General features: G+C 46.2%; 1 protein-coding gene across 1 annotated transcript; it reads right to left on the bottom strand.

Moving 5' to 3' along the window:
* Positions 1-10418: 10418 nt before the first annotated feature.
* On the bottom strand, positions 10419-14830 carry LOC128970448 (secreted Ly-6/uPAR-related protein 1-like). The gene is made up of 3 exons (XM_054385632.1): positions 14779-14830; positions 11344-11463; positions 10419-10630 (listed from the first exon to the last, which is right to left on the bottom strand). The coding sequence occupies exons 1-3, from the start codon at positions 14828-14830 to the stop codon at positions 10419-10421; spliced, it is 384 nt and encodes a 127-aa protein (XP_054241607.1).
* Between the last annotated feature and the right edge of the window lie 12115 nt (positions 14831-26945).

Here is a 26945-nt window from a genome sequence, read left to right as displayed (position 1 = left end):
AGCCCCAGACAAGCTGACCTGGAATGATTCCAAGGATAGGACAACTATCACCTCTCTGGGCAACCTGGGCCAGGGTCTCACCACCCTCAGTGTAAAAGATGTCTTCCTCTCCTCCAGTCTAAATCTCCTTCTCCTGGTTTCAAACCATCACCCCTTGACTTGTCACACCAGGGCCAGACAAAAAATCTGTCCCCATCTCTCTTGTAGAATGGAAGGTCTCAGGTCACCCTGGAGCCTTCTCTTCTCCAGGCTGACCGATCCCAACTGTCTCAGCCTGTTTCTCACAGCAGAGGGCTTCCAGCCCTCTGGTCATTTTTGTGGCCTTCTCTGGCCCCACGCCAACAGGTCCAGGTCTCCCCTGTGCTGAGAGTCTGGGGTCTCAGCACAGAGGAGCAGAATGTCAGGATCCCCTCTCTCTGCCCTGGGCAGCCTGTTCCAGGGCTTGACAACCCTTTTTGGGAAGAAATTGTTTTTCATCTCCAACCTAAGCCTCCCCATTTTTTCCTTATAGAACAGTTTCTATTTGTTGGGAAGTGTTTGCAACCTGCCCCTGATTTTCTTTGGAGTAATTAGTCATTGTAAAGTGCTCACATACCACCCAGGGTCTTTGTTCTTTATTGTTCCAAAGGCCTCTGGATCAGTGTCGCATACAAAGATGTGCAGGCTCACAACCTGACATCTCTGACTATAAAATGGGAAGAATATTTATCACCCAGCTTTGATGCTCCACTCCCAAATTCAGCTCCTCAGAGGTAAAGATGCTACAGAGCTTCAAAGCTTTGTTTCAGTGATTTGTTAGCTTGACAATGAGTCTTTAGCAATGCTCCCATTTGTTTTATGTCCTGGCAGTACAGGATGCTTTCCAGGTGTAAAGGTACTGGTTTTCCAGAGAGGAGGATCTCACAGAAAGCCTAAAGCTTGGCTGGAGATATTGCAATCTCCATCCCACTCCAAATCAAGGTCTGGATGCATCCTTGTCCTAGTTCTCAGGCTGAATTAGAATAAGCAGCTATTTATAATGGAAACCTACATCCCAGTACCAAAAATAGAGTGGAATCAAACCTCCTGAGGAATTAAAAAAAACATTAGAAATAACAGTGCTGCAGGTATGCCATGGACCTGGTTTTCTTTAAAAGCTGTTTACTTCAGTGGTGACTAAGTCCTTGGCATCTTTCCAGACCAATACTCATGGTAGGATTTGGCCCAGGATTTGGATAGATACCGAGCTTCAAGGAGAAAAGTGATACTGTGAAATGAGGAATAGATAAAGTCTGACCCTATGCCTCCTCCTGTGATCAGGAAAAGGATGTTCCCCAATTCAAGAGAGACAGGGAACTACTGGAGAGAGTCCAATGGAGACCATGAAGATGCTTAGGTGACTGGAACATCTCTGTGAGGAGGAAAGGCTGAGAGACCTGGGGCTGTTTAGCCTGGAGAAGAGCAGCCTGAGAGGGGATCTGCTCAATGCTCAGCAAGAGCTAAAGGGTGGGGGGGCAAGAGGACACAGCTGGGGTCTTTTCAGTGGTGCCTGGTGATAGGACAAGGGGCAATGGGTACAAACTATAACGCAGAAGGTTTGGCTTGGACTTCAGAAGAAAATTCTTTCCTTTGAGAGTGCTGGAGCCCTGGAGTAGGCTGCCCAGAGATGGTGTAGAGTCTCTTTCTCTGGAGACATTTAACACCCACCTGGACATTGTGATCCTGGGCAACCTTATCTAGGCAAACCTGCATTAACAATGGGGTGGACCAGGTGATTTCTAGAGATCCCTTCCAACCCCTACCATTCTATGATTCTGTGGTTGTATGATCCTACTCCATGCTGGAGCTGCCTGGGGTGCAAATATGTTAGTTAGTGCATCCATGCAGGAACCTGCCACCACCAATCCCTCTGGCTTAGTCAGTCCTTTTGAACTGTGTGCATGCAGGACATGACAGAGTTGTTTCCCATGGCTCTTTCTACCTGAGTGCTGGGGCCAAGAGGAGGTGACTGTGTCACTCCTTCTCCCCCAAAAGAAAGCCTGAAGACCTTGATGACAATCACCTGCAAACTTGTGAGGGGGTGTAGGCAGTGCTTGGCAGCTAGCTGGTGCCCAACTACAACCAAAGCCTCTACTAAAAGCCTCATTAATCGTAGATGCACCTACTCCTTCATGAAACACTCCTGTTGTCACATGTTATTTCAAGGTTTGCATCATTACAGGATCCCATAAAGCCCATTAACTCTCCCTTGGCATCCAGGGCTATTGAGATGATGCCAAGGTAAACAAGTGAGATTACTGAGCAACTAGAGAGAAACAACATGGGCACATCCTTCCACCCATGTGTAGAGTTCCACATGCACGTGTCTTTGTTGCCCTGGTCTCTGCAAAACACACAGCACCACCCCTCCCAGAGATCCTAGTCCAAACATCAGTGCCACTGTGGTTCAGAGGTTGGAAGACAGCTGTGCCCTCTGCAAGATGGATCTCACCACCCTAGCTCATGTCATAGAATCATAGAATGGTCCAGGCTGGAAGGGACCTCCCGAGGTAATCCAGTCTGACCTCCCCACAGTCAGCAGGGATGTCCCCAACTAGATCAGGCTGCCCAGGGCCTCATTGAGCCTCACCTTGAATATCTCCAGGGAAGGGGCCTCAACCACCTCCCTGGGCAACCTGTCCCAGTGTTCCACCACCCTCATAGTGAAGAACTTGTTCCTAACATCCAATCTAAGTCTGCTTTTCTCTAGTTTGAAGCCATTATTCCTTGTCCTGTCACTGCAAGCCTTTGTAAGCAGTCTCTCCCCATGCTTCCTGTAGCCCCTTCAGGTACTGGCAGGCTGCTATTAGGTCTTCCCCAGAACCTCCTCTTCTCCAGGCTGAACACCCTCAGCTCCCTCAGCCTGTCCTTGTAGCAGAGGTGCTCCAACCCCCTGATCATTTTCATGGCCCTCCTCTGGACCTGCTCCATCAGGTCCATGTCCTTCTACAGTGAAGGAAGGTCTTGGTGACTTTTCTGTGATGTGGTGCTAAGGAACATGGTTTAGCACCAGACTTGGCAGAGTTAGATAATGGTAGGACTCCCTGACCATAAAGGTCTTTTCCAACCAAAATGATTCTTTGATTCTATGATTCTCAGCTTGAAGAGAGCATCCTTGCCCTTCACTCAGCACTAGAGGGGGTGGGACCCATCTCCCTGATGGTAGGATGGAGGATGGTTGAGGCTTACAGGTTTCCTTCTCTCCCCTTCTTTTCCCTTCTCTTGCCTTACCCTGTTTGGGTTTTTTTCCACATTTGGATGTCATGACCAAACACAGCTGTCTTCAAGCTAAAACCACATTTTCCTGTTTCCTCTCTTTCCCCAGAGCCAGGAGATCAGCAGCAGCCAAGAAAGATTAAACCCAAATCCTGGATTGTTTTCATCCCAGCTTTATAGGAACATAGCTCCTTTGATCATGGATTTGTGTGTGCACAGGTGACAACATAGAGTTGCTGGTTTGCATTCGTTATATGGCAAGAGCTTGGGAAGTCCCTGTGGGCATCAGAAACACGTATATTCAGCTGGAAGAGACTCAGCTGCAGGCTGAAGACAGCTCAGCTTTTTATTAAGGCTTCAGAGGACCCATGAGGAAGAGCTGCATCAAAGCAGATTGTTAATCAGGCTTTGCTGTACTGCCACTCATGGTGAGTGTGCCCTGGTGTCACCAGGAATCCAGAGCCTGCTGTCTGTCATGTATCCATGCTTCTTGTTAGGAGTGGTAGAACATCCTTCTGCAGACATCTGCCATCAGTGCTGTCTCACAGCCACCCTCTGAAATCCTTCCACTGTCCGGGGCAGAGTTTCGACTGGCGAAGTGCCATCCGCCTCCAGGATTTCACACAGGCAAGTGGAAAAACGCTGTGGCACAGCCTGTGTTTGTGCCTTCTCTGGGGAACCAGCCAGGCATCCAAGGTGTGGGCACAGCAGCAGGGATCAAAGAAGGTGCAAGACTGCTCTCAAGCATTGGGGTGCTCCTCCTTTTGCTCCTTGCAAATCCAAAGGTACTGCAAAAACAAACTCACCATCATGAGCACCTTCACACTACTCCATCTCCTCTTGCATGTTGTCTTTTGAATCTTACTCACAGATTGGTGGGGAAAAGCACTTTGTTTTGCAAAGAGATGAAGGGCTGTTCATGCCACTCCATCTACAGCTATCAACAAGGTAGGAGGTGAGCTCTACTGCTCCAAACACTGATGAGTCCAAGGTGAGTCTGTGCGTTAGAACAAGAGTTCAACAATACTTCAGCACTGGTCACCACTGGTGTGACTGAGGGGCATCAACTTTCCCTTGTAATGAGGAGGAATGGCCTGCAGACTCAAGAAACATATTCATCCCTTGTCTTAAGAGATGTGGCCAAAGGAAGCCAGAAGTGTTTTTGTTCAGCTGTCCAGGTTAGGCTTTTGACACTCTGACCCAAGGCTTTCATCTGCTATGGCATTCAGTTGCCTTTAACACCATGGATCTGCATGGATTTCAGTGATAAAACCCTGAAGGACTAGTGTAAAACTGGCTCACCCCAAGGCATAATGTCCTTATCTGCATTTCCTAAGTGTGTTCAGAAACTTAAAGCTCAGTTGGCACTAAAGACATATTGCAGGACCTTGTCTGGAGGTCCTGAATGAAGCTTTAAGCAGCCTGGTCTAGTGGAAGGTGTCCCTGTCCATTGCAGGGGGTTGGGAACTAGATGGCCTTTAAGGTCCCTCATTCATCTCATTTTTAAGGGATTTGACATCTTCTCAGACCTGGGACTGTACTGAATAAAGAGGCTTCAGATTTATGTTCTCCTGGAATTAGGGATGTGAGAGTTGTACAGGAGAGCAATGAATATATCCAGGAGAGGATATGCCAGTGTGTCAGAAACAGCTGTTCCAAGTCATCCATGGCCTAATATGGAAGAAATAATCTATTTTAAGAAGAAGAAGGAGGAAAAAAAAAGAGCACATAATAGGTTTTAGATGAGAAATAATTTGGGAGTGATATTGCAAGTGATATCACTCTTGCTGCACTTCAGCCCTGCCATGCATGTTCTATCATTAATTACTTCAGATGAAGGGACTTTCTTCTGAGTCTGCAATATTAAACATTTAGGTCCTTCTCTGTAAATATGAGACGGTGGCAGATATCTCCATGAGCCTTGCAACTCCATGCTAATGTATATTTATATATCCAGATAGGTATTTTTAGCAGGAACTGCAAGTTCTTTCTGTATTTGATTTCATCAGAGCTCTGTTTCACATTAAATGTCTGGGCTGTAAAAATATCCCCTTAATAGTTTTGGCTTTTTTTCTTCTCTTGGAGTTCTGTAATAATTTCTGCCCTTGTCTCATCTCTTTATCTTTCATGTTCACCTGGATTATTTTTTTTTTTTCTCTTTCTTTCTTTCTTTCTTTCTTTCTTTCTTTCTTTCTTTCTTTCTTTCTTTCTTTCTTTCTTTCTTTCTTTCTTTCTTTCTTTCTTTCTTTCTTTCTTTCTTTCTTTCTTTCTTTCTTTCTTTCTTTCTTTCTTTCTTTCTTTCTTTCTTTCTTTCTTTCTTTCTTTCTTTCTTTCTTTCTTTCTTTCTTTCTCTCTTTCATTCTCTCTTTCATTCTCTCTTTCTTTCTTTCTCTCTTTCTTTCTTTCTCTCTTTCTCTTTCTTTCTTTCTTTCTTTCTCTCTTTCTCTTTCTTTCTTTCTTTCTTTCTCTCTTTCTTTCTTTCTTTCTTTCTTTCTTTCTTTCTTTCTCTCTTTCTCTTTCTTTCTTTCTCTTTCTTTCTTTCTTTCTTTCTTTCTTTCTTTCTTTCTTTCTTTCTTTCTTTCTTTCTTTCTTTCTTTCTTTCTTTCTTTCTTTCTTTCTTTCTTTCTTTCTTTCTTTCTTTCTTTCTTTCTTTCTTTCTTTTTCTTTCTTTTTTTCACTCCTCTCCCTCCCAAAGAAAGCAAAATATATAAACCTAAAAGAAATCAAGCAACCACACAGCTGCTGATGTTAATCCCTTAATTCAAAACACCAACCTTGCAGTTTGAGCCAACCTGCAATCAGGTCATGCCAGGATAACTACCACCACTCATGGCTCCACATGATAATCATTGGCCTGCTTTGGAAAGAACCTGCTGGAAACTCCAGTCCTCTAAGTATTAATCCTGGTGTTTGTGTAGCTTCGATTCCTCCACAGCACCAGAGATGTCTTTGTGGGAATCTTAGGATCATAGAATTGTTTTGGTTGGAAGATAACTTTAATGTCATCAAATCCAGTTGTTAACTCAACACTGATAGGTCACCACTTAACCATCCATGTCCCTCAGCACTACATCTACATGGCTTTGGAACCCCTCCAGGGATGGGGACTCCACCACTGCCCTTGACAGCTTGGTCCAGGGCTTGCCAACCCTCAAGGGGAAGAAAATTTTCCCAAAGTCCAACCTAAACCTCCTGTGGCACAACTTGAGGCCATTTCCTCTTTTTCTGTTGCTTGTGACCTGGGAGAAGAGATTGACTCCCACTTGGCTCCAACGTCCTTTCAGGTGGTTGTAGAGGCTGAGAAGTTCTATTTTGAGCTTACTTTTCTCCAAGCTAACAAGCCCAGTTCCCTCAGCTGCTTCACACAAGACTTGTGATCTAGACCCTTCAGAAGCTTAATTGCTCTTCTCTGGACATGCTCCAGAACCTCAATGTCCTTCTTGACGTGAGAGGCCCAAAACCTGCTGAAATCAAAGCAGTAGATTTGAGCCTTGTTCTGATCCATCCCAAGCCAAGGTTGCTTTTCCATGTTTTTTCCAGAGGATGAACTATCCTTTGAAATACCCATTCCACCTTCAAGACTCATGGAGCTCATGAGGAAAGGTCTCACAAGGCAGATCTATCACCCTGAAGGTTGCCTGGATGTGGGACTCAGCAAGGCATACTGGTTTGAATTTCCTCATCAGTGTGGGTCTGCAAACACCTCCCTGAAAGTTTGGTTTCTGTTGTGCTTTATTATTTAACTTTCAGGTGGATGAAAGCTTTTCATGTTTACAACTGGAGATGGGGAATGCAGATCAGGGCTGCATTCTCTAAAGCTATGTAGCAATAGGACAAGGGGCAGTGGTTTGAAGCTAGAGAAGGGCAGATTTAGATCTGACATTAGGAGGAAGTTCTTTACTATGAGGGTGGCAGAAGGCTCTAACAGGTTGCCCAGGGAGGTGGTAGATGTCCCATCCCTGAAGATATGCAAAGCCAGCCTTGATGGGGCTCTGAGGAACCTGATCTAGTCAGGGTTGTCCCTGCTTGCTGCAGTGGTGTTGGACTAGATGACCTCTAGAGGTCACTTCCAGCCCCGTGCATTCTGTCATGCTGTGATTCATATGATTCTCTGACCTGTAGGGCTGCACATCTGTAGGGCTGTGCATTTGTAGAAGGGCTGAAAGGTGATGGAAAAGGCAACTTCTTGGCTTGGTAAAGCATAAAGCTCCCAGGAGTGTCCTCAACTCTGGAGATAAATCTTCTGGACCTGCACAGAATGGCTACTGGGAAGAAGCAGCTCCCAGAGGGTCAGCTGAAATCCTTCAACACAACAGCAGCTCTGGATGCTGCCTGCTGCAAAGCCTTGTCTTGCAGGGCTGAGAGGCTGCAAGTCTTTTTAGGACCCTTTAGAGACACATCTTTCTCTGTTCTATTTTATTCAGCCTATATTTAACCTTCTTCCTCTGCATGTCCACTCGACCCTGTGACGCAAAAGAAGTCTGCCAAGTCCTTTGAATCCCCTGGCATTGTCCTGCATTTGCTGGGGCAGTAGGGTTTGCCTGGGTTTAACTCTAAAATAACAAGACTAAATAAAAGCAGCAATAAGGGCTCCCAGTGATCATTGTTCATTCTGTGGCCATTTGAAGAGAAAAATATTAATCCAAAAAAAAAAAAAAAAGAGGGAGATTTTTATACCCCTGACACTCTCTGTGAAGGGTTTCTCACCTTGCCTAATTTAGGAACATATTAAAAATCCCTTAAAGCTAAATCCTGCCTTTGGCTCTGTTTTAGTTACAGCAGAAGCTTCCTGCTCTGGTGATGGAGTCACCAGAACAAGCAGGTCCTGCAGTGTGCAGGATGCTGACAGCCAGCAGCAGTGACCTCCATCCACAGCATCTTTGCAGTGCTGAATGGACCCTGAGGGGTTGCTCCTGGCCTCTTGCTCTCCTTTCTCAGTTACTCTTTCATACAAAAAAAAACCCCCACCATTTCCTCCAGTACATGTTCCTGTAGCCACTGGACGGCATTTTACCCTCCTGCCACCCTCTCCTCCTCTTCTTTCAGCAGGGATAGCCTTACATCTACCTCTTCTAAGGAATACTTTTACAGTCCATTGCTTGTTCCTACCTGTAGCTTTCCCTCTTTCTGGCACAGGGCAGTTTGGAAGCTGCACAACCATCCAAAGACAACTTCCCCCTGCAGTCTGTGCTGCCCCATCCTCTCTCCCTGGGCACACAAAAAAAAAAGATGCTACAGGCTGAAAACCGGAGAATCCAACTTTATTTACTAGATTCTCACCCAGAATGGAACCCTCACCCTCCCAGTCCTTCTGTATCCAGACCCTGCCCCATCTGCACGTGCAATAGATGGAGAAAAGTTCAGCCCACCAGCAGAGGACCTTGCAGCCAGCATGGAAACTCCAGTGGGGGTAGTGACTTACTCCAGAGCTTGAACCCAGAGTAGAAAAGAGGACTGGAAAGAGGAATTGGTCTAAGGATGAAAGTCCTAGGGGTTTCCTTCTGGCCTGACACATCAGACTGTTTTTTAAGCTGGGAAACAGAGGAGTAGGAAGCAGAAGCTGATGCTCTGTGTCTGCAAGGGTGGGTGTGATATTGGTGACTAAGTAGCTCCCAATCATTGTCCTCTCAATGGAATTTTTCTCCCTGTAGATCTCAGCATTGAAAGGGTATTTCAGGGAAGCTGTCACTGTTTTAGTGAAGCAAGGAGCAGTTCATCTCCAGAACAAAGGGACTCATCATCCTCCTGAACCCCAGGCTTGCACAGGACCCTCTGCCAAGGAGTGCAATGCCTTGTCAAAGTTTGCTTGGAAGTGGTGATGAGACAGACCTTGAGAAACAATTACCTCTGTGCAATGAAAAATAAGAGCTCCTCTGATTGTTCCTGTGGTTTCCTGTCTGGAAATAGAGTGGAAAATGGGAAAAAAAATGGAGGAAAAAAATGGTGAAAAAAAAAATATACTTTGCCCAGGAGGAGGTTTCAGGGATTTCATGAACACCCAAGGATGGTGCATGGGCTGTACTCTACCCTTACTTTTGCAGGTTGTTCCCTGGATGAGCCCTGACAATAGGAACAGAGTAAACGGCAAGGCATCCAGCTCTCCTCCACCAGAGAAGGCTGAGTGCTGGGCACTCTTGCCTTACTTTTCCCCACTTCCATTCCATCTTGCTTTGCAGCAGATAAGAGGATGAAAATCAGTCTTACAGTTGCTCCAAGACAGAGCTTCAAGAGAGGTGTGAGTGGAGCCCATTGACTCATCTCAGAGTGGAAGGTCTGGGATAACCATCACTTTTCTCCTCCTGCAGTCCCTGCTGTGAAGGAAAGGGGGAGGGAAGAGTAACAGAAGTTACTTGAAAGGATCTGTAAAACATCTGGGAAGGGAAATCCAAGAGCTCTGCCTGCAACCTGAGCTCAGAAAATAAGGCTGAGGAAGGGTTTGGCTTAGCCAAACTCCCAAATTCACTATTGTGGGTCCAACCTGTTTTGAAACTTCCAGAAATACATCCCATCTCAACACATGAAGGCTGAGCCCTTCTGAACTCATTCTATACCTTGCTCTAGATAGAATTAAGTGCCAGCTCTCTGCAATTGCTGAGCAGATAGTGAGAGGGGATCAACATCCATCTGCTGCTCTGACTTGAGATGACTCCAAAAAGTGGAAAGAAAATAAACTAAGTTTCTAACAGAGGGTTGCAGGATTTTTTTTTTTTTGGGGGGGGTGGGGGGGGGGAAGGGAGAGAGGTTGTGCACAGGAATTTAATACATGCACACAGCCACAAGTTGTGTGAAAGCTTGAGGAGACCTGGAAAAAAGCATTGTCCATATCCAGTGTACATACAGCCTTTACTCTTGCCAAGGATGATGCCAAAACATCAGCCTTGATGGCATTGCTTAGGTCATCCTGCTGCAGAGAGCCGAAGAGCTTCATTCACTGCTGCTCCCCACGAAAGGAAGCTGTAGGGGGAGCTGTGGATCCTGAGGACCAGGAGCACATCTGATTAGCAGCTGAAAACGAGTAGTAATTGGAGGGGTTTAGGTCCAGGTGCCCAAACTCTTGGCTTGAATTCACTTGAATTGACAGCTGAAGATGGGTGATGCTGCACATCAGCAAAGATTATTCCCAAGGCGAAGGAGCTTGGGGAAAAGGTGAGAATGCTTTGGCTGCAGCATGGACACCTGTGACATTACAGAGCACACTGGAGGACTGTGCCAACAACCATGGCCATCAGACCTAGTGCTGGAGAGCTGCTTCCTATCCCATTGCTGCTCTTGGTGTCATCGGTGCAGAGGTCGGTGTAGCAACATGACTTGGGTTTGTTTGATCCTATCCCATTATAGGCAAGACATTCCTCCTCACAGCCTCTGGTCACAGTGATGTTGCCAAAAAAGGGGTAACCTGGAAGAGGCAGATTGGAGAGGGGGAGAAACATAAGAGAAAGAAATCATAAAGGAAGGTGTAGAGGCCTGGCATCAAGACTACTCTTTGTAGGAACAGGTCCACCACTTCTCCTGTGATGGAGAGGATGACTCCCTCTCTCCATCCTGCTCCTTCTATATGTATTTCAGCATCAAAAAGAGACACAAATCCCTGTTTGGCTCAGAAAGACGCAGAACTGTTGGAAAGGTCCAGAGGAGGCCACAAAAATGATACAAGGGCTGGAGCCCCTCTGCTGTGTGGACAGACTGAGAGAGTTGGGGTTGTTCAGCCTGGAGAAGAAAGGCTCTAAGGAGATCTTACAGTGGCCTTCCAATATTTAAAGGGGCTTATCAGATTGATAGGGATGGACTTTTTATCAGGGAATGCTGTGATAGAATGAGAGGTGATGGTTTTAAACTAAAAGAGGGGGATTTAGATTAGATATTGGGAAGAAATCTTTCATGGCAAAGTTGCTGAAACACTGGCCCAGGTTGCCCAGGGTGGTGGATGCCCCATTCCTGGAAGTGTCCAAGGTTGTTTGGGGCTCTGAACAACCTGCTCTAGTAGAAGGTGTTCCTGTCCATGACAGCAGGTGTGGAACTAGATGATCTTTAAGGTCCCTTCCAAACCAAACCAGTCTATGATCCTATGATCTCTCCACATGGGCACTCACAGCCATCAACCAAACTTACCTGAGTCTACAGAGTGCAGCGTTGTGGTGCACACAGTGGCTTTTGGGGGGCACAGGGTGGGTGTTCTGCACTTTGCAATGTCTGTTGGCTCCTTGCAGGTGTAACATCGTAAGGACTGGGCTGCAGAGAGGAACAGAATGAGTCTGAGGTGGCTACAACAGCAAAGACAAGACAGCAGCTCTGCAGCTTCTCTGCTCTGTGGTGGGAACTGTGTGATGGTCAGTGCTTCATCCCTCCTTGACCAAGATCCAGTGATCTCAGCTATTAAGAGCATCTGGAGGCAATGGCAAAGCTTGGATCTGACAGGAGGGAAAGACTAAACCCCAGCAGCAACAGATGATGGGGGCTTTGCAGGGAATTGAGTGTGATTGCTACCTTGTGGGGTCAGTAGGCCAAAAGAAGAGGGATCTAGAGGGATCTCTTGGGCAGCTTTGATAAGATCTTTGAAGAAATGCTGTCACAGAGCAAAACAGCTCCTTCTGCTGAGAGCAGCACTGAAAGACTGGCAGCTCCCCCATCCCTCCACCCACAGTGACAGCCTCTTCCTGCTTCTTTAGAGTGATACCTGCAGAACTTAGCAACCAGGAGCAGAATGTCAATTTCAGAGCTGTGCCAGCGATCCTAAGGGCTGAACGTGGCCTCAAACCCACTTTCCTCAGGGGCTACTGCTGCTTTTTAAAGGAGTTGATGCTCTCAAGCTGTTGCTGGCTGCCTGTTGATGGAGGGACACCTTTGCATATGCAAGCATTGAACACAGCAGTTGCTCCAAAGCAGTGGTGTGAGAGCTTTCTGTCCACAGGGAGCAGATACCGAGTGTGCATATTTTTTTGGAGTCGTGCTGCTGTGGCTCGATGACAGAAACCAGCTTGGTTTGTTTCTTTTCCAGCCTTCTGCCAGCTAAGAACCACCCAAATGTGTCCACTGCCATCTACTGGTAACGTTGGAGAGAGACAGTGGTGCTATTTTTTTGTTTGTTTGTTTGTTTTGTCACAGTTCTGCAGGATCTGCTGGTAGAGAGAAATTTCTGGGACTTTTGTGATAAGGAAAAATATTTTCAAGGGCAGTTGTCTGAGCGCCTGACTCCAGGAAGAATTTTGAGGGCATCTACTTCTCTTATCACCTCCTTTGGAAAATTCAGCTGTCAAAAGAGCCTACACGATGCAAAACACTTTATTTGCAGAGTTATTTATCCTGGCAGCAGGAGTTGAAAAGGACTTTGTGCAGAGTTAAGAAGGACTTTTCAAAGCGAGCAGTGGTGGTGTTCTTGTGGCCATCTCCTTTGTAAACAGGGGCAGTGAAGTCATCTCTGTTTCCTCAAGCTGAGGACCTCAGCAGATCCCTTCCAAAATGCCTCATGAGAGGTTGTTTTTTTATATTTTCATGTAATTATAGAATCATCAAATGGTTTTGGTTGGAAGGGACCTTAAAGATCATCTAGTTCCAACCCACCTGTCACGAGCAGGGCACACCTCCCACTATGACCAGGTTGTGCAAAGACACATCCAGCCTGGACATTTTAACACTCAGTGTCCAGTGAGAGAGGAAACAACACAGTCAATGTGACAAGCATGTCTGTGACTCTGTGGGACTGCCAGGTGGATGGATGGATGGATGGATGGAGCAGTGCTAGCTTAAAGACTCTGAGAAACTGATTTGCAGCCTTTGGGTTGAGCTGGTTTCCAAATGTCCCCATTTTAATGGGTGAGCAGGGCAGTGTTGTGGGCTCTGGGGGAGCTGCTTCCAGTTAAGAGCAGCTTTAAAGAAGAAAATCCATAACCTCCTTATCTTTCACTTAGAGGACACTGGGTTTGGAGAAAGGTTGCAGTGGAAGAGGAAAGCCCAGGACCATAAGGACTGCAACAGAGGAAGTGACCACAGAGAACAGTGCTATGTGCTGATTTGTGGCCAATCATTTGCCATTTATCACTGTCCAGTGGTATCTTCTACCCTGTGGTATCAAAACTCTGGAAGATGAATGGTCACAGCCAATATTTCTCAGCTACAAGCATTGTGCCTAGACCAGATGCCTCCCACTGGATCATCCCAGAAAAGTAATTTCTGCCTCCATCTCATCTACAAAGCAAAGGGTGGTGATACATCTGTGTTTCCATAAAGTGCTCTGAGACCTGTGAGCCAGAACCTGCTCTGGCAGGTCCTCAGCAACCCTGCAGAGAAATGGATCCAGAAGGAGGAAAAGAAACTGGTAATACACCACCTGTGAAATATTTTGAAAGAAAGGGAAAAAAACCCCAGCAGGTACTAGATGGAAGTAAATGCACCTGTCCTGTGATGGGTTTGACCCAGAGCATTTCCTTCAGCCAGCAGTTGGGTTTGCTTTCAGGACAGGTCATTGAATCATCAAATCAGTTTGGTTGAAAAAAACCTTTAAGATCACCAAGTCCAACCATTATCTAGCTCTGCCCGTCTGGTAGATGGAAGGAGGAATGAGATTAAGGGGATTAAAAAACACAATGCAGCCTGAAGAAGAGATCCAAAACCCTTCCATGCCTAAGAAATTGAACGGTGTACACCTTTCAGCCACCTTCTTGCAACCGAGTAGCCATACCTCCAGGTGGAGGTGTTTGACCCCTATCCAGGCTGTCATTCCTCTGAGATCTTTTAGAATCCCATGAAAGCAGCCTGAGGGGCTCTGGGACCCATGGGCTGTAGGTTAAAACCTTGGGTTTGGTATCACCCCAAGGATGACTCTGTTCCAAGCCAATGATGTATTTGCAGTGGGTCACAAACAGATGGAATAAGAACGCAGCTCCTGCTGCCAGCTTATCCAAGATCCAGACCCATCAGAGACCAAACCCAAACAGACCCAAGACATTCTGAATCTCCACCTATCCCCTCATCTGTAGAAATAAGTGAACGCCTTGGAGATGGTGGTTTAATGAACAGTTCCAACTCCTTGATGCTACTTTTCATATCCTCACCTATACTGAAGCCTCATTCTCTGGTTTTCAAAGTGTCAAGCAGCCAGGCAGGAGGTCTTAGGGATGGCAGGAGCTCAGGATGAACATATTTCATCTCTGAGGGGATGAGCTGGCATCTTTAAGTAGAGGCTGTTGGCTCAAGTTCTTGCCCATGCTTAGAGAACCCTGTGCCATGTGGCTGTCATTCACACCTTAGACATCTTAGCAGTGTGGTGGTCAGCTCCATCCTAGGGTTTGATGTGAGCAGGGTTGGGTGACAGCTGGCCAGCTGTGCATCCAAACAATATGCCTTGCTCTCCATCAGGCGTCATGGCTCTCCCACCAGGAATGCATGTCCCTTTTCTCCACTCACCCTCTCCACTGACCCTCTTAAATACATAAAGTCTCTATTTCCCCTACCTAGTGCTTGCCAGGTCTTTATGCTTTCATGCCTTTCCCCTCCCTTCCCAGGCATTTCCCAGGGGTCCATGAAATGTTGGGAATGCAGCGGTCTTACCCAACTCCACGTATGCCAGGCCAAGGAGGAACCCAACCAGAAGTGTCTTCATGCTGAGAGCAGATCCGTGCAGCAGGGACAGTCAAGGAGAGCTGCTCCCAGGGAGCTTTATATGTTTTCCCACCCTCCACCTCCTGTTGATCTGGTGGGCGGATTCCCTCGGAGTGATCAGGGAAACGCTCAGCTCCAGTCTGGATTGGGATGTGTAGAGGAACAAGTTCCCCGAGGAGGTGACATCAGCAGAAGGAGAAGCCTCCTGGCCATACGTCATCTCTTCCTCAGGTTTGTGTCCTGGGGCTGGTCCCATGGCAGATGCAAAACACAGCCTGTACTGCAAAGGGTGGCCCCACGCTGCTGCTGGGATGGGGAATGTGACAAGGTGTGTTTGTGGCTTCCAGTCTGGCTCCATCAGCCGAGAGCTGGGTTGTGTCATGTGTGTTGCGTTGGGCAACAGCAAGCTAGATGCAAGCAGCAGCAGGCTGCTTCCACGTGTGATGTCTGCTCAGCCTCAGCAAACCCTGTGCAGTGTTTTCCTGCTGACTGATCTCTGGACTGGAGGGTGGGAAGGTGCTGTGCCTGTGATTGCCTCAAACATGTTCATTTTCCCAACTCTGGTGCAAAATAAAGCTGGAGGTCTGGATACCAGGGACTTAATTACTGAGCACTGGGGCTGAGCTGCTGGGCATGGACTCACCAAAACATAGAATCCCAACATGGTGGGACCTGGAAAGGACCTATGAAGATAACCTAGATCAATTCTGCTAAAGCAGGTTGCCCAGAATCAGAATGTTTAGGCAAGTTTGGAAGCTCTCTAGAGAGGGAGACTCCACAACCTGTCTGGGCAGCTAGGTCCAGTGTTCTGGCACCTTCACAAAAAGAAGATTTTCTCTGTTTAGGTGGAATCTCACATATTCTATTTTATGCCCATTGCCCTTTGTCCTTTCACTGGGCACCACTGAAAAGAGTCTGGCCCCATCCTCTTGTCCCCTGCACTTTAACTCTGCTGAACATGGATCAGATCCCCTCTCAAGCTCTTCTCCAGGCTCAACAGCTCCAGCTGTCTCAGCCTTTCCTCCTCACAGAGATGCTCCAGGCCCCTAAGCCCATAACTGTACTGCAGCTGTGGCCTCATTATAGCATCCACCTGCTGGTCACACTCTTCTTAACGTGGGAATGGGGCTTTTTGGGAAAGTGCTGCTCCTTGAAGGGTTCTCAGTAACTTGAGAAGCATTACTAATGAAAATTTCCACAGTCATGCATGACACAAAGCCAAATGAGCTGGGATGGCAGGATCAGAACTGTGCTGTGGGAAAGGGAGGGAGAGATGTGAATCCTAATGTTTGCTTTGCTGTGAGAGTGAAAAACATCATCTATATTTTATCTTGTGCTGTCAGAAACCAGATACACGGAGAAAACCAATGCACCACTGGGGACAGAGAATCACAGAAGCATGGAATTGTTTTGGTTTGAAAAAACCTCTAAGATCATCAAGGGAAATGGCCTCAGGCTGTACCAGGGAAGGGTTAGGTTGGATGTTAGAAGCAATTTCTTCACCAAAATGGTTGTCAGCCTTGGATCAGGCTGCCCAAGGAAGTGGTGGAGACACCATTCCTGGTGGGATTGAATAGCTGTGAATGTGTTGCTGAGGGACAGGGCTCAGTGCTGACCTGGCAGTGCTGGGTTAACAGCTGGACTTGATGATCTTAAAGGCCTTTTGCAACCTAAACAGTTCTATGATTGTTTGGTTCTGACCAGTGTAAAGTCACTTTACCCTCTAGTGGCTTGGAAAGCTTTGAGATCTGCCATGAGGCAGAGCTTTGGGAAACCACCTGAGCTGAGGTTGTTAAAGCTCCTGCAGATGGGCTGAGTGTGCAGGAGTGCCAGACTTCATGGGGAGAGAGGAGCTGGGATTGTGCCAGGAAAATTGTGGAGGAAAGGGAAGACCCACTGATATTAGTTAAACTAAAGGTAATGAGGAGGCTCCAGTGAGATGAAACCCCGGAAAAAACCCCAAACACACACAAACATGGTTGATGCCAAATCATCACACATGTTGGGGTGCAAGAAAGGCTATTATAAGGCTAACTATGGAAGTGTCAACCCTGACATGAAGCTCTGGTGGCTCCTCACCTGGAGTTTTACTGCTTCTATTGAGAAAACATGGAGTCCTGATGGGGAAAAAAAAAGAAAGAAAAGGGAAGACTGGGGGAACATGATCCACCCCAAAGATATCAGTGAAAATCATTGTCCCATATTAGCTTAGAACAGATTCAGAACAGATTTTTTTCTTTTTTTCTTTTTTTCTTTTTCCTTTTTTTCTTTTCCTCCCAGAAATGCCAGAAACCATGAAAACAGAGCTACAGTGGGAGCTGGAAGATCACTCTGGGCTAGAGCTGAATTAATGTGATTGGGATCAAGCTTTAGAGCAGGCTGCCCACAGAGGTGGTGGAATCCCAGTCCCTGAAGGTGTTCAGAAATGGTATAGATGTGGCCCTGTGAGACATGGTCTAGCAGCTGTGGTGGTGCTAGGTTGATGGTTGGACTTGATGATCTTAGAGGTCTTTCCCAGCCTGAATGATTCTATGAGTTAAATGAGGCTGGCAGTCTGAGGAAACATCAGTTAGAAATGAGTTCTTCCTAAAAACAAAGGCAGGGTAGAAATCCCACTTGCTTTAAGATGGAGCTTGATAAATATGAGGAAGAAGTGGTTTGAGACAAAAGTTCACACAGCCTTAGACAGCTTGTAGGACTCAAGAGGACCTAAATTCCCATCTGTCTGTATCAGTGGTGGAAGAAAGCCTGAGCAAGGTTTTGAACTCTGCCTAAGAGGAGCCATAAGGGACTTCAGTCCAAATGTCATTCCAGCCTGAAGATCTGAGAATATAAATGAGATGTGGTGTGCAGGGAGGAAGATATGTGTGCCAAAAAGACTCTCTGAATCTTCAGTGCTATCAATCCCAAAGCAGTCCCAGCCTGTCCCTGAGAGACTGGCCTTCTTTGTAAGTTCACCTAAGCAGATATCATCTCTCCCTGCTTATCACATCCATAAGGAAAGGCAGATGACGTAAAGGAAGTGTTCACAGGCAAGAAGTCCACGTGGTTCATAAAATATCTGATCTGACTTCTGTTACAGTTGGTTCTTCTTTGAATGAAACAGAAACCAAGTTTTATAGAGATGTCCTGTGACCAAGCTTTGCTAAGCTGTTCCAGTAACTGGTTACCAGTAAAATAATTTCTGTGTAAATAATTTCTGCTCTGATTTGTGCAGCTTCTGACCAGTGCTTCTCATTGCACTCCTCTACTAAACTTAATTGCTTGCAGTTGTGATTTTTCCTGTCCCCCATGGAGATGCATTTTGTCCAGGATAACACTTTAGCAGACTTTGGTGAGATCTTTAACTCCCTTATCATCCAGAAGGACGTGGACAGCCTGGAGAAGTGGGCCCAGGTGAACCTCATGAGGTTCAACAAGACCAAGGTCAAGGTTCTGCACATGGGAATATCAATACAGGATAGAGGGTAATGGGATTGAGAGCAGGACTTTGATATACTGGTGACTGAAAAGCTGGATATGAGCTGGCATGGCATGCTCCCACCCCAGAGCCAGCTGCATCCTGTGCTGATCCACAGCAGTGTGGACAGAAGGTGGAGAGAGGGAATTTTGTCCCTCTGCTCTGCTGAGATTCCACCTACAGTGATGGGGTCAGCTCTGCAGTCTTCAGCACAGGAGAGACATGGACCCATTGGAATGGGGCCAGAGGAGGCCACAAAGATGATGTGAGAGTTGGAGCTCCTCTGATGTGAGGTCAGGCTGAGAGAGCTGGGGTTGTACATCCTAGAGAAGAGAAGGCTCCAGGGAGACCTTGTGGCCTTTCAGTACTTAAAGAGGCTGATAAGACAGGTGGGGACAGACTTTTTATCAGGGCTTGTGATAGGACAAGGGGTGCTGGTTTGAAACTAAAAGAGGGAGGTTAAGACTAGAGAGAAGGAAGACATTTTTCACACTGAGTGGTGAAATACTGTCCCAGGCTGCCCAGAGATGTGGTAGATGCTCCCATCCCTGGAAACTTTCCAAGTCAGGTTAGATGGGGATGTGACCAACCTGATCTAATTGAAGATGTATGTGCTCATTGCAGGGGGGTTGGACTAGATGTGTTTTAAAGTTCCCTTCCATCCCAAACCATTCTGTGATTCTCTGCAAGGTCTGTCCTCCAGGGCTTTAATCCCTTTAGTCCCTTCCAACCTGGTGTTCTATGATGACTCTAAGAGATGAGTATCAAACAACTATATTTAGAATCATAGAATCACAGAATGAGTCAGGGTTGGAAGGGACCACAAGGATCATCCAGTTCCAACTCCCCTGCCATGGGCAGGGACACCTCACACTACATCAGGCTGGCCAGAGCCTCATCCAGCCTGGCCTTAAACACCTCCAGGGACGGGGCCTCAACCACCTCCCTGGACAACCCATTCCAGGCTCTCACCACTCTCATGGCATTGTAGCCATGGCATCAGTCCACTTGATGTCAGTGTCTTTCTTGGGAGCTGCTTTGCAGGATGGAGTCTGCTATCAGGTTTCCAGATACCATGGTGATGGACGCAGTAGAGGAAAACAGAGACTACCGATCAGGGCATTGAGTCAGCCCAAGTTCAGCTGCTGTGATTCAAAGGGGGCAGGTTTTTACTGGAAACCATTTGGCTGGCTGTGTGGGCTCTGCCACCTTGAGCTGTGACTCAGGAGCAGGAAGCCATGCCATCCAGCACCCCGCTGCAGTGGTGCTCGGTGATGTGTTCAGCTAACCGAAGCTTCCCCGTCTCACGGGTGTGCTCTAATAACAAGAATATAAGCTTGTCAGGGTGGAGCTGCTCTCCACCCTCCTGATGAAACTCTGCCACTGGGCAGAAAGGAATGCAGGTTTCATTAGGCTGGAGAAGGGTGAAAGTGTGAGCATGACTTGGTGTGCAGCCTTCCCCTAGGAGCTCTTGAGGTCTTTCTTCCTGGGGCTGTTTCATACAATCATTGAATTGTTTTCTTTGGAGAAGACCTTGAAGATCTTTGAGTCCAACCATTATCTAAGATGTAAAACACAGGTGTCTCCTCATAGGGAAGTATCAAAGAGAAATCCAGAGTCTCCTGTGACCATGTGGTTTTCCATTTGAAAGTTGGATGATTTAGAGTGAACACTGAGGGGGTGCTGGGAATATTTGTGGGGGCTGCTGTAGGCTGGGAGTCTCTAAGGTCTTGGTCCATACTTTAATCAGCTGATGGCAGTGTTGGTCTCTGAGTAACCTTCTGCAGGACTGGAGAACATGCAAAGACTTGCCAATTAAAGGCCCTGGTTCCTCCCTCTCTTAGCAAGGACATTTTTCCTCTTTACAATAGAATAGAAGCATATGATCATAGATTCACTGTGGTTGGAAAAGACCTTTGAGATCATTGAGTCCAACTCAGTATCTAACTCTATGAAGTCTGATGCTAAACCATGTCCCTCAGGACCACACTTCTGCATCTTTTACATACCTCCAGGGATGAGGATTCAACCACCTCCCTGGGGAGCCCCAGTGTTTGAGAATGCTAATAGAATCAAAGAGTTATAGACTGGTTTGGATTGGAAGGGACCTTAAAGATCACCTAGTTCCAACCCCCCTGCCACGGGCAAGAACACCTTGCACTAGACCAGGTTCATCAAAGCCCCATCCAAGCTGGCTTTGAACACTTCCAACGATGGTGCATTGACAACTTCTCTGGCCACACAGATCCAGGGACAAAAGTTGTGGAAGCACAGAAACCCCCCAGATTTTGCTGAGTCACAAACAGACTTTAGCAAGCCACAAAATCCCAAGCAGGTGTCATCAGAGTTAAGTACAACCTGTCTTCCAGAACACAGATGTCTCCTGGGTGAATCACCGCACACCTTTCTTTTTGCAGTCAGGCAGGCACATGCACAATTCATCACAACTGCTTCAGACAAAAGCCTCATCAAAAAATGAATGGCACCATGGAACCTGCTTCCCTTCACTGGCTTTGAAAGGAACCTTTCAAAAGTGAGGGCTAGGTCACCTGCAGTTCTTCATAGCAAAGGTACACAAACCCTTGTCAGAGAATGGCTTAAGTTGGAAGGCACCTCAGAGATCATCTATTCCAGCCTCCATGCCATGGGCAGGGCTGCCTCTGAACTAAATTGGATTGTTCAAGGCATCATCCAACCTGGTCTTGAACACCTCCAGGGATGGGTTTTAAAAGGACACAGAGAAGAAGGTCTCAGGTAAGCAGCTCACTCCATACGTCTTTGAGATTATGCTCAAGATGTTGGCAGGACACTGAAGTGGCTCAGATACTTCTGTTGGGCTGCATGTTTTTTTGGAGACTGCTGCATTCAAAAGTATCTTCAGGTTGTGAGAACAGATCAACAACCTCTGAGGAGGTGGATGGATATAGATATTGTTAGGTCATACATGAGAGGTCTGGTTTGTGGGACTGTGAGAGGATTTTGCTGGTGGAGCAGTAACAACAGCTCATGTTATGGTCATGGAAACATTCCTCTGGCCTCTTTCTACCCACATTCTCATCATTGCTGATAGGGTGGAGCTCTACTAGGTAAATGACTGAAGGGAGAAGCTGGGTCTGATAGGTTCAGGCTACAGATGTGGAGATGCTGCTTTGCTTTCCCAAGCACTAGAAAGGTTTTCCCACTAGCAAACACATTTTCTTTGATGTGACATAGTGATCAGCACTTCTGGCTGTGTTCCAAATCTGTGTCCTTCTTTCACCTAACATCCGGACATTAGAATCTTAGAATCATAGAATCACAGAATCACTTCAGTTGGGAAAAACTCTTAAGCTCACCCAGCCCAACTGTTGACCTAACACCACCATGGCTATTAAGCCATGAGCCAAAGTGCCATGTCTACATGTTTTTTGAACACCTCCAGGGGTGGTGATGCCACCACCCACCTGGCCAGACTGTTCCAATGTCTGACCACTTTTTCACTTTGGAAATTTTTCCTAACATCCAATTTAAACCTCCCCTGGTGCAACTTCAGAACATTTCCTCTCATTCTATTGATTGCAGGGAGAAGAGATTGAACCCCAGCTCACCACAACATCCTTCCAGGGTTTTGTAGAGAGTGAGAAGGACTCCCCTCAGCATCCTTTTATCCAGGCCGAACAACCCCAGTTCCCTCAGCTGCTTCTCACAAGACTTGTTCTCCAGACACTTCACCAGCTTCATTGTTCTCCTCTGGGCATGCTCCAGCACCTCAATGTCCTTCTTGGAGTGAGGAGCCCAAAACTGAACCCAGTATTCGAGGTATGGCTTCACGAGTGCCATATTGAACTAAAAACCTGTTGGGTATCTGCTGCATGTTTTCCTGAGGAGGGTACTTCCATGGATAGTTTGGAAGACAAAAAGAGTTGCTAAAGACAAAAGGGGGGTAGGGGGAGGAGGAGGCAGAGTTGAGGGACGGTGGATTTTGAAGGTACTACTGCATGAATAACAGTGACTGAATGTGGTTGCAGAATAAGTTGGATGGGACATCACCAGGACTTCTTTGCCAAGAAGAACAGTGAGCAATTAGAAAATACTCATGGGCTGCCCCCAATTCTCACCCTGGCACGTGGAAAACTTGCAGCTTAATCCATCTGTTGTGATTTTAATAACAAAGGGTCGACCATTAAAAATCTGTTACACTGGTTATGAGTAAGGCTTGGGATGGTCCTGGAGTTGCAGAATGAGGATGGCTTTGATGTATGGTGTCCAACCTTCTCATTAATATTCTTCACCCTCCCACTTCATGAAGAGCACGTACCTTTGGGACATTCTTGCAAATGACAGCTGAGCAGGACAATGCTCCCCAAATAGGTTTTTTTCATGAATCTCCTTTTTGCCATTCCCTGAATTTGAGTCAGTGTCTCAACTGAGAAGAGATTCTTGCTCACACTAGAGAAAAAGATTCCATGCTCATACAGAACTATGCCAATCCTTCCCAGTAGGACTAAGCTCCTTCCTCATTCACAGAATGGTTTGAGGTGAAAGGGACCTTTAAAGGTCTTCTAGTCCAACCCCTCTGCAGTCAGCAGGGACATCTGCAATTACAGCAGGTTGCTCAGAGCCCCAAACAATCTCACCTAGAATGGTTTCAGGGATGGGGCATCTACCACCTCCCTGGGTGACTGGACCCTCAGTGTCAAAAATTTCTTCCTCCTCTCCAGTCTAAGTCTTCCCTCTTGTAGTTGAAAATCATCCTGTCACAACAGGTCCTGCTAAAACATCTGTTCCTATATTTGTTATAGATCCCTTTTAAGTTCTGAAAGGCTGCAATAAGGTCTCCCTGGAGCCTTCTCCACACTGAACAACCCCAACTCTCTCAGTTTTTTTTTTTTCCATAGGACAGCTTGTTTCAATTCATCCATGTGTCCAGCTGAAATGCCCCTGCTCTCTTTGTTTATCTTCAGTAGGTGGTTTTCCTCTGAGTATCCTGCATGTTTCCAGAGCCCAGCTGCCTGGCCAGCATTTAGCTGTTCAAATTAATTTTGATCTAATCTAGCTTCAGCTTCATTTAGCCACCTACAACAGAGACCAAATGGCTCTTCCATTTCCCCATCTCTCCCTTCTCTTCAGAGCTGTTTTGTGACTTTGTTGGGCTCTGGTGTCTAACCCACTTGGAACACTATTTGCCCCTGATACAGCTGAGGTTTGGATTGATTCAGTTTAGGGTGAACAGCTATCAATGATGAATTTTGATGTGTGGTGGCTGGAGAAAGGGTGAGTAAACTGTGAGTTCAAGGATGTGGATAGAAGGCATGAATCATGGAATCACAGAAATGTTTCAGGTGGAAAAGACCTCCAACAACACCACCATTCCCACTAAACCACGTCCCACACTGCCATGTCCACACATTTCTTGAACACCTCCAGAGACTGTAACTCCATCACCTCCCTGGGCAGCCTGTTCCAGTGCCTGACCACTCTTGCAGGAAAGAATTTTTTTCCAAATATCCAACCTAAAGCTCCCCTGGCACAATTTCAGGCCATTTCCTTTTTTCTGTTACCAGATAGTAGAGAGAAGAGACCAATCCCCACCTCACTACATCCTCCTTTTAGGTACTTGTGGAGAGCAATGAGGTCTCCCCTCAATGTCTTCTTCTCCAGACTGAACAATCCTAGTTCCCTTACCCAGTCCTCACATGATTTATTCTCTAGATCCTTCACCAGCTTTGTTGCCCTTCTCTGGAAATGCTCTAGACATAATAAATGTTGATAAAGAGTGTCTGTAGAAAGGGTGAGGGAACTGAGAGGTCAAAGATGTGGATGGAAGGCATGAAGATTGTGGTTCCTTGAAATCAAAGATTCAGGAACCTGTCTGGAATTTGTTTCCCTAACAGAGAGGAAAAGTGGAGGAAAACCATCTACAGAAGGATGACTGTGGCCTGAAATGGATGAATAATCACTTCAAAGATTATAACAGGAATGAGAAGGAAGCCTAAAAGGATGGAAGCAAAACTGAAGAGCAGACAACATTACATGACAAAAGCTAAGAAATATATAAAGTGAAAATTTACAATACTCTTAGATCTCAGGAAAGACATGAAATGCTAAAATTATTCAGACCTTCTATTGAGAGTCATGAAGGTGTGATGGATGAAAACTGAATGTTAAATGAAACCACTTACATATTCAGTAGAGGAAGTACTTTTGACTTTGAGGGGAGAGACAGGTGTCCAGAAATAGAAGAAACCACATCTGAGGTGGAATAAGAAAGAATGATATTTTAAAGTTGGGACAAAGTAGGACAGGACGTTTTTCCATCCCAGAACTCTTAGAGAATTGGCATATGGAAAAACAGGTCCACTCCCAAATGTGAGTCACAAATTGATGAAGTTCTAGATATTATCAAGTGGTTAGAATTTAACACCCAAATGAAAGAGAGGAGCAGAAGTAATTTTCCTCACCTTGATAACATGCCAGGATTAAGAACCATTTTTGAAGGAGACAATAATGAAAAACATGAAAAAGATTAAAAAACAAGATGATGACCTGACTTAATTTCATGTTAAGAAAGTCTGATTTTTAAGAGTTCTTCAAAGTAATAAAACAATGGACTATGAGAATATTTATTAAGATGACATGGGTGGAAAATTAAATCATTTTAATCTGGGTGAGGTCTTTTTAAAGGGTTGGAAGTAGAAGGGGTGAAAGTGTTTTGAAGTGTGAGGAGGAGGAGGCTATGAGCATGGAGGAGGTCAGTAGTGCACTTAGTTAGGAACTGGTCTTGTTCATAGATTCATAGATTCATAGATTCATAGATTCATAGATTCATAGATTCATAGATTCATAGATTCATAGAAACAGAGAATGTCCTGAGTTAGAAGGGACCTTAAAGATCATCTAGGTCCACCTCACCCCTGCCATGGGCAGGGACACCTTCCACTAGACCAGACTGCTCAAGGCCTCATCCAACCTGGCATTGAACACCTTCAGGGAGGAGACATCCATGACCTCCCTAGGCAACCTGTTCCAGTGTCTCACCATCCTCACTATAAAGAATTTCTTTCTAATATCCAGTTTAAATCTGCACTCTTCAAGCTTCAATCCATTTCTTCTCATCCTATCACTACAAGCCCTAGTGAAAAGTTCCTCCCCAGGTCTCCTGTATTGCCTTTCAGGTGCTGGCAGGTTGCTATAAGGTCTCTTCAGAGCCTTCTCTTTTCCAGGCTGAACAGCTTCAACCCTCTCAGCCTGTCACCATAGGGGTGGTTCTCTAGCCTTCAATCATCTTTGTGGTCCTTCTCTGGGCTGCTCCAGTAGTTTGATGTCCTCTTGATTAATATAATGTCTTGGCATCTTCTTGATTAATATTTTATGTAAAGACTTTCAAAGATGCTACATAGGATGGTGTCAATGAAATGAACTGATGATATAAATTTGGGAAGCATCTGCCAGGCCAAGAAGGATCAGGATATTGTAAACAACCAGGTGGCTGGGATGTAAGCCAGATATTAATAAGATCATACAGTGTAATAAGTAAGTTACATGGTAAACTAGGAGGTCACCTGTAGATGACTGGAGAGATGAAAGACATCAGAGTATCGGTTGATCACAGGCTGAGTAAATGTCAAACACCTGATGAAGCGTGAAGAAAGCTGTCATGACTGGGGGCTGTGTCAGTGAGGACACAGCATGGCTCAGGTCGTTGTGTAAGGTACCAACAAGACCACACTTGCAACACTCTGTGCATTTCTCACCACCCAGACAAAGGGTAGTATGAAGATGACAATCATAGAATCATAGAATCAGTCAGGGTTGGAAGGGACCACAAGGCTCATCCAGTTCCAACCCCCCTGCCATGGGCAGGGACACCTCACACTACATCAGGCTGGCCAGAGCCTCATCCAGCCTGGCCTTAAACACCTCCAGGGATGGGGCCTCAACCACCTCCCTGGACAACCCATTCCAGGCTCTCACCACTCTCATGGGGAAGAACTTCTTCCTCATGTCCAGCCTGAATCTCCCCACTTCCAGCTTTATTCCACTCCCCCTAGTCCTACCACTACCTGATAGCCTAAAAAGTCCCTCCCCAGCTTTCTTGTAGCCCCCTTCAGATACTGGAAGGCCACAAGAAGGTCACCTCGGAGCCTTCTTTCCTCCAGACTGAACAGCCTATACCAGGCTAAAAGAGCTGGGATTTCTTAGCAGAAAGAGAAGAGATTCCCAACTAAGGGCATACTCATCAGCAGGCAACTTAGAAGGGAAGGCCTCTCTGGTGAAAGATGGCGACACCAGACACTTAGGTGGCCACAAAATATTAAGGCTGTAAATAAGAAATGTGTGCCCATTTGGTTGTGATGTGTGAGGTCTGTTTTGGGACAGTGGTGTTCCTCAACTCTGTGTTTGCTTTAGTATCCTACTGAAGATGTTGAATAAATAAGACCCTCCTCTTAGGCTCTTCTTGGGCAATCAGCATCATATGGGAGGTAGATCAGCACAGCCTCACTTCACCAACCATCTTCAGAGACTGTCCACACAGTCATTTTGCCTCCTGTGTCTTTGGCTGTCTTCAGGATGGTGTCTGCTTCTTGTCACATCATTCAGCAGGAAAGAGGCAGCTCTATGTTCTACTTTAGCCTGAAGACTTTGGCCTTGTTTGTGGCAATATTTTAATCCCCAA

This window comes from Indicator indicator, chromosome 12 (genome assembly GCF_027791375.1).
Source record: "Indicator indicator isolate 239-I01 chromosome 12, UM_Iind_1.1, whole genome shotgun sequence".
Lineage (NCBI taxonomy): Eukaryota > Metazoa > Chordata > Aves > Piciformes > Indicatoridae > Indicator > Indicator indicator.
The sequence above is the reverse complement of the archived record's forward strand: the minus strand, read 5'-3'. Positions and strand labels throughout refer to the sequence as shown.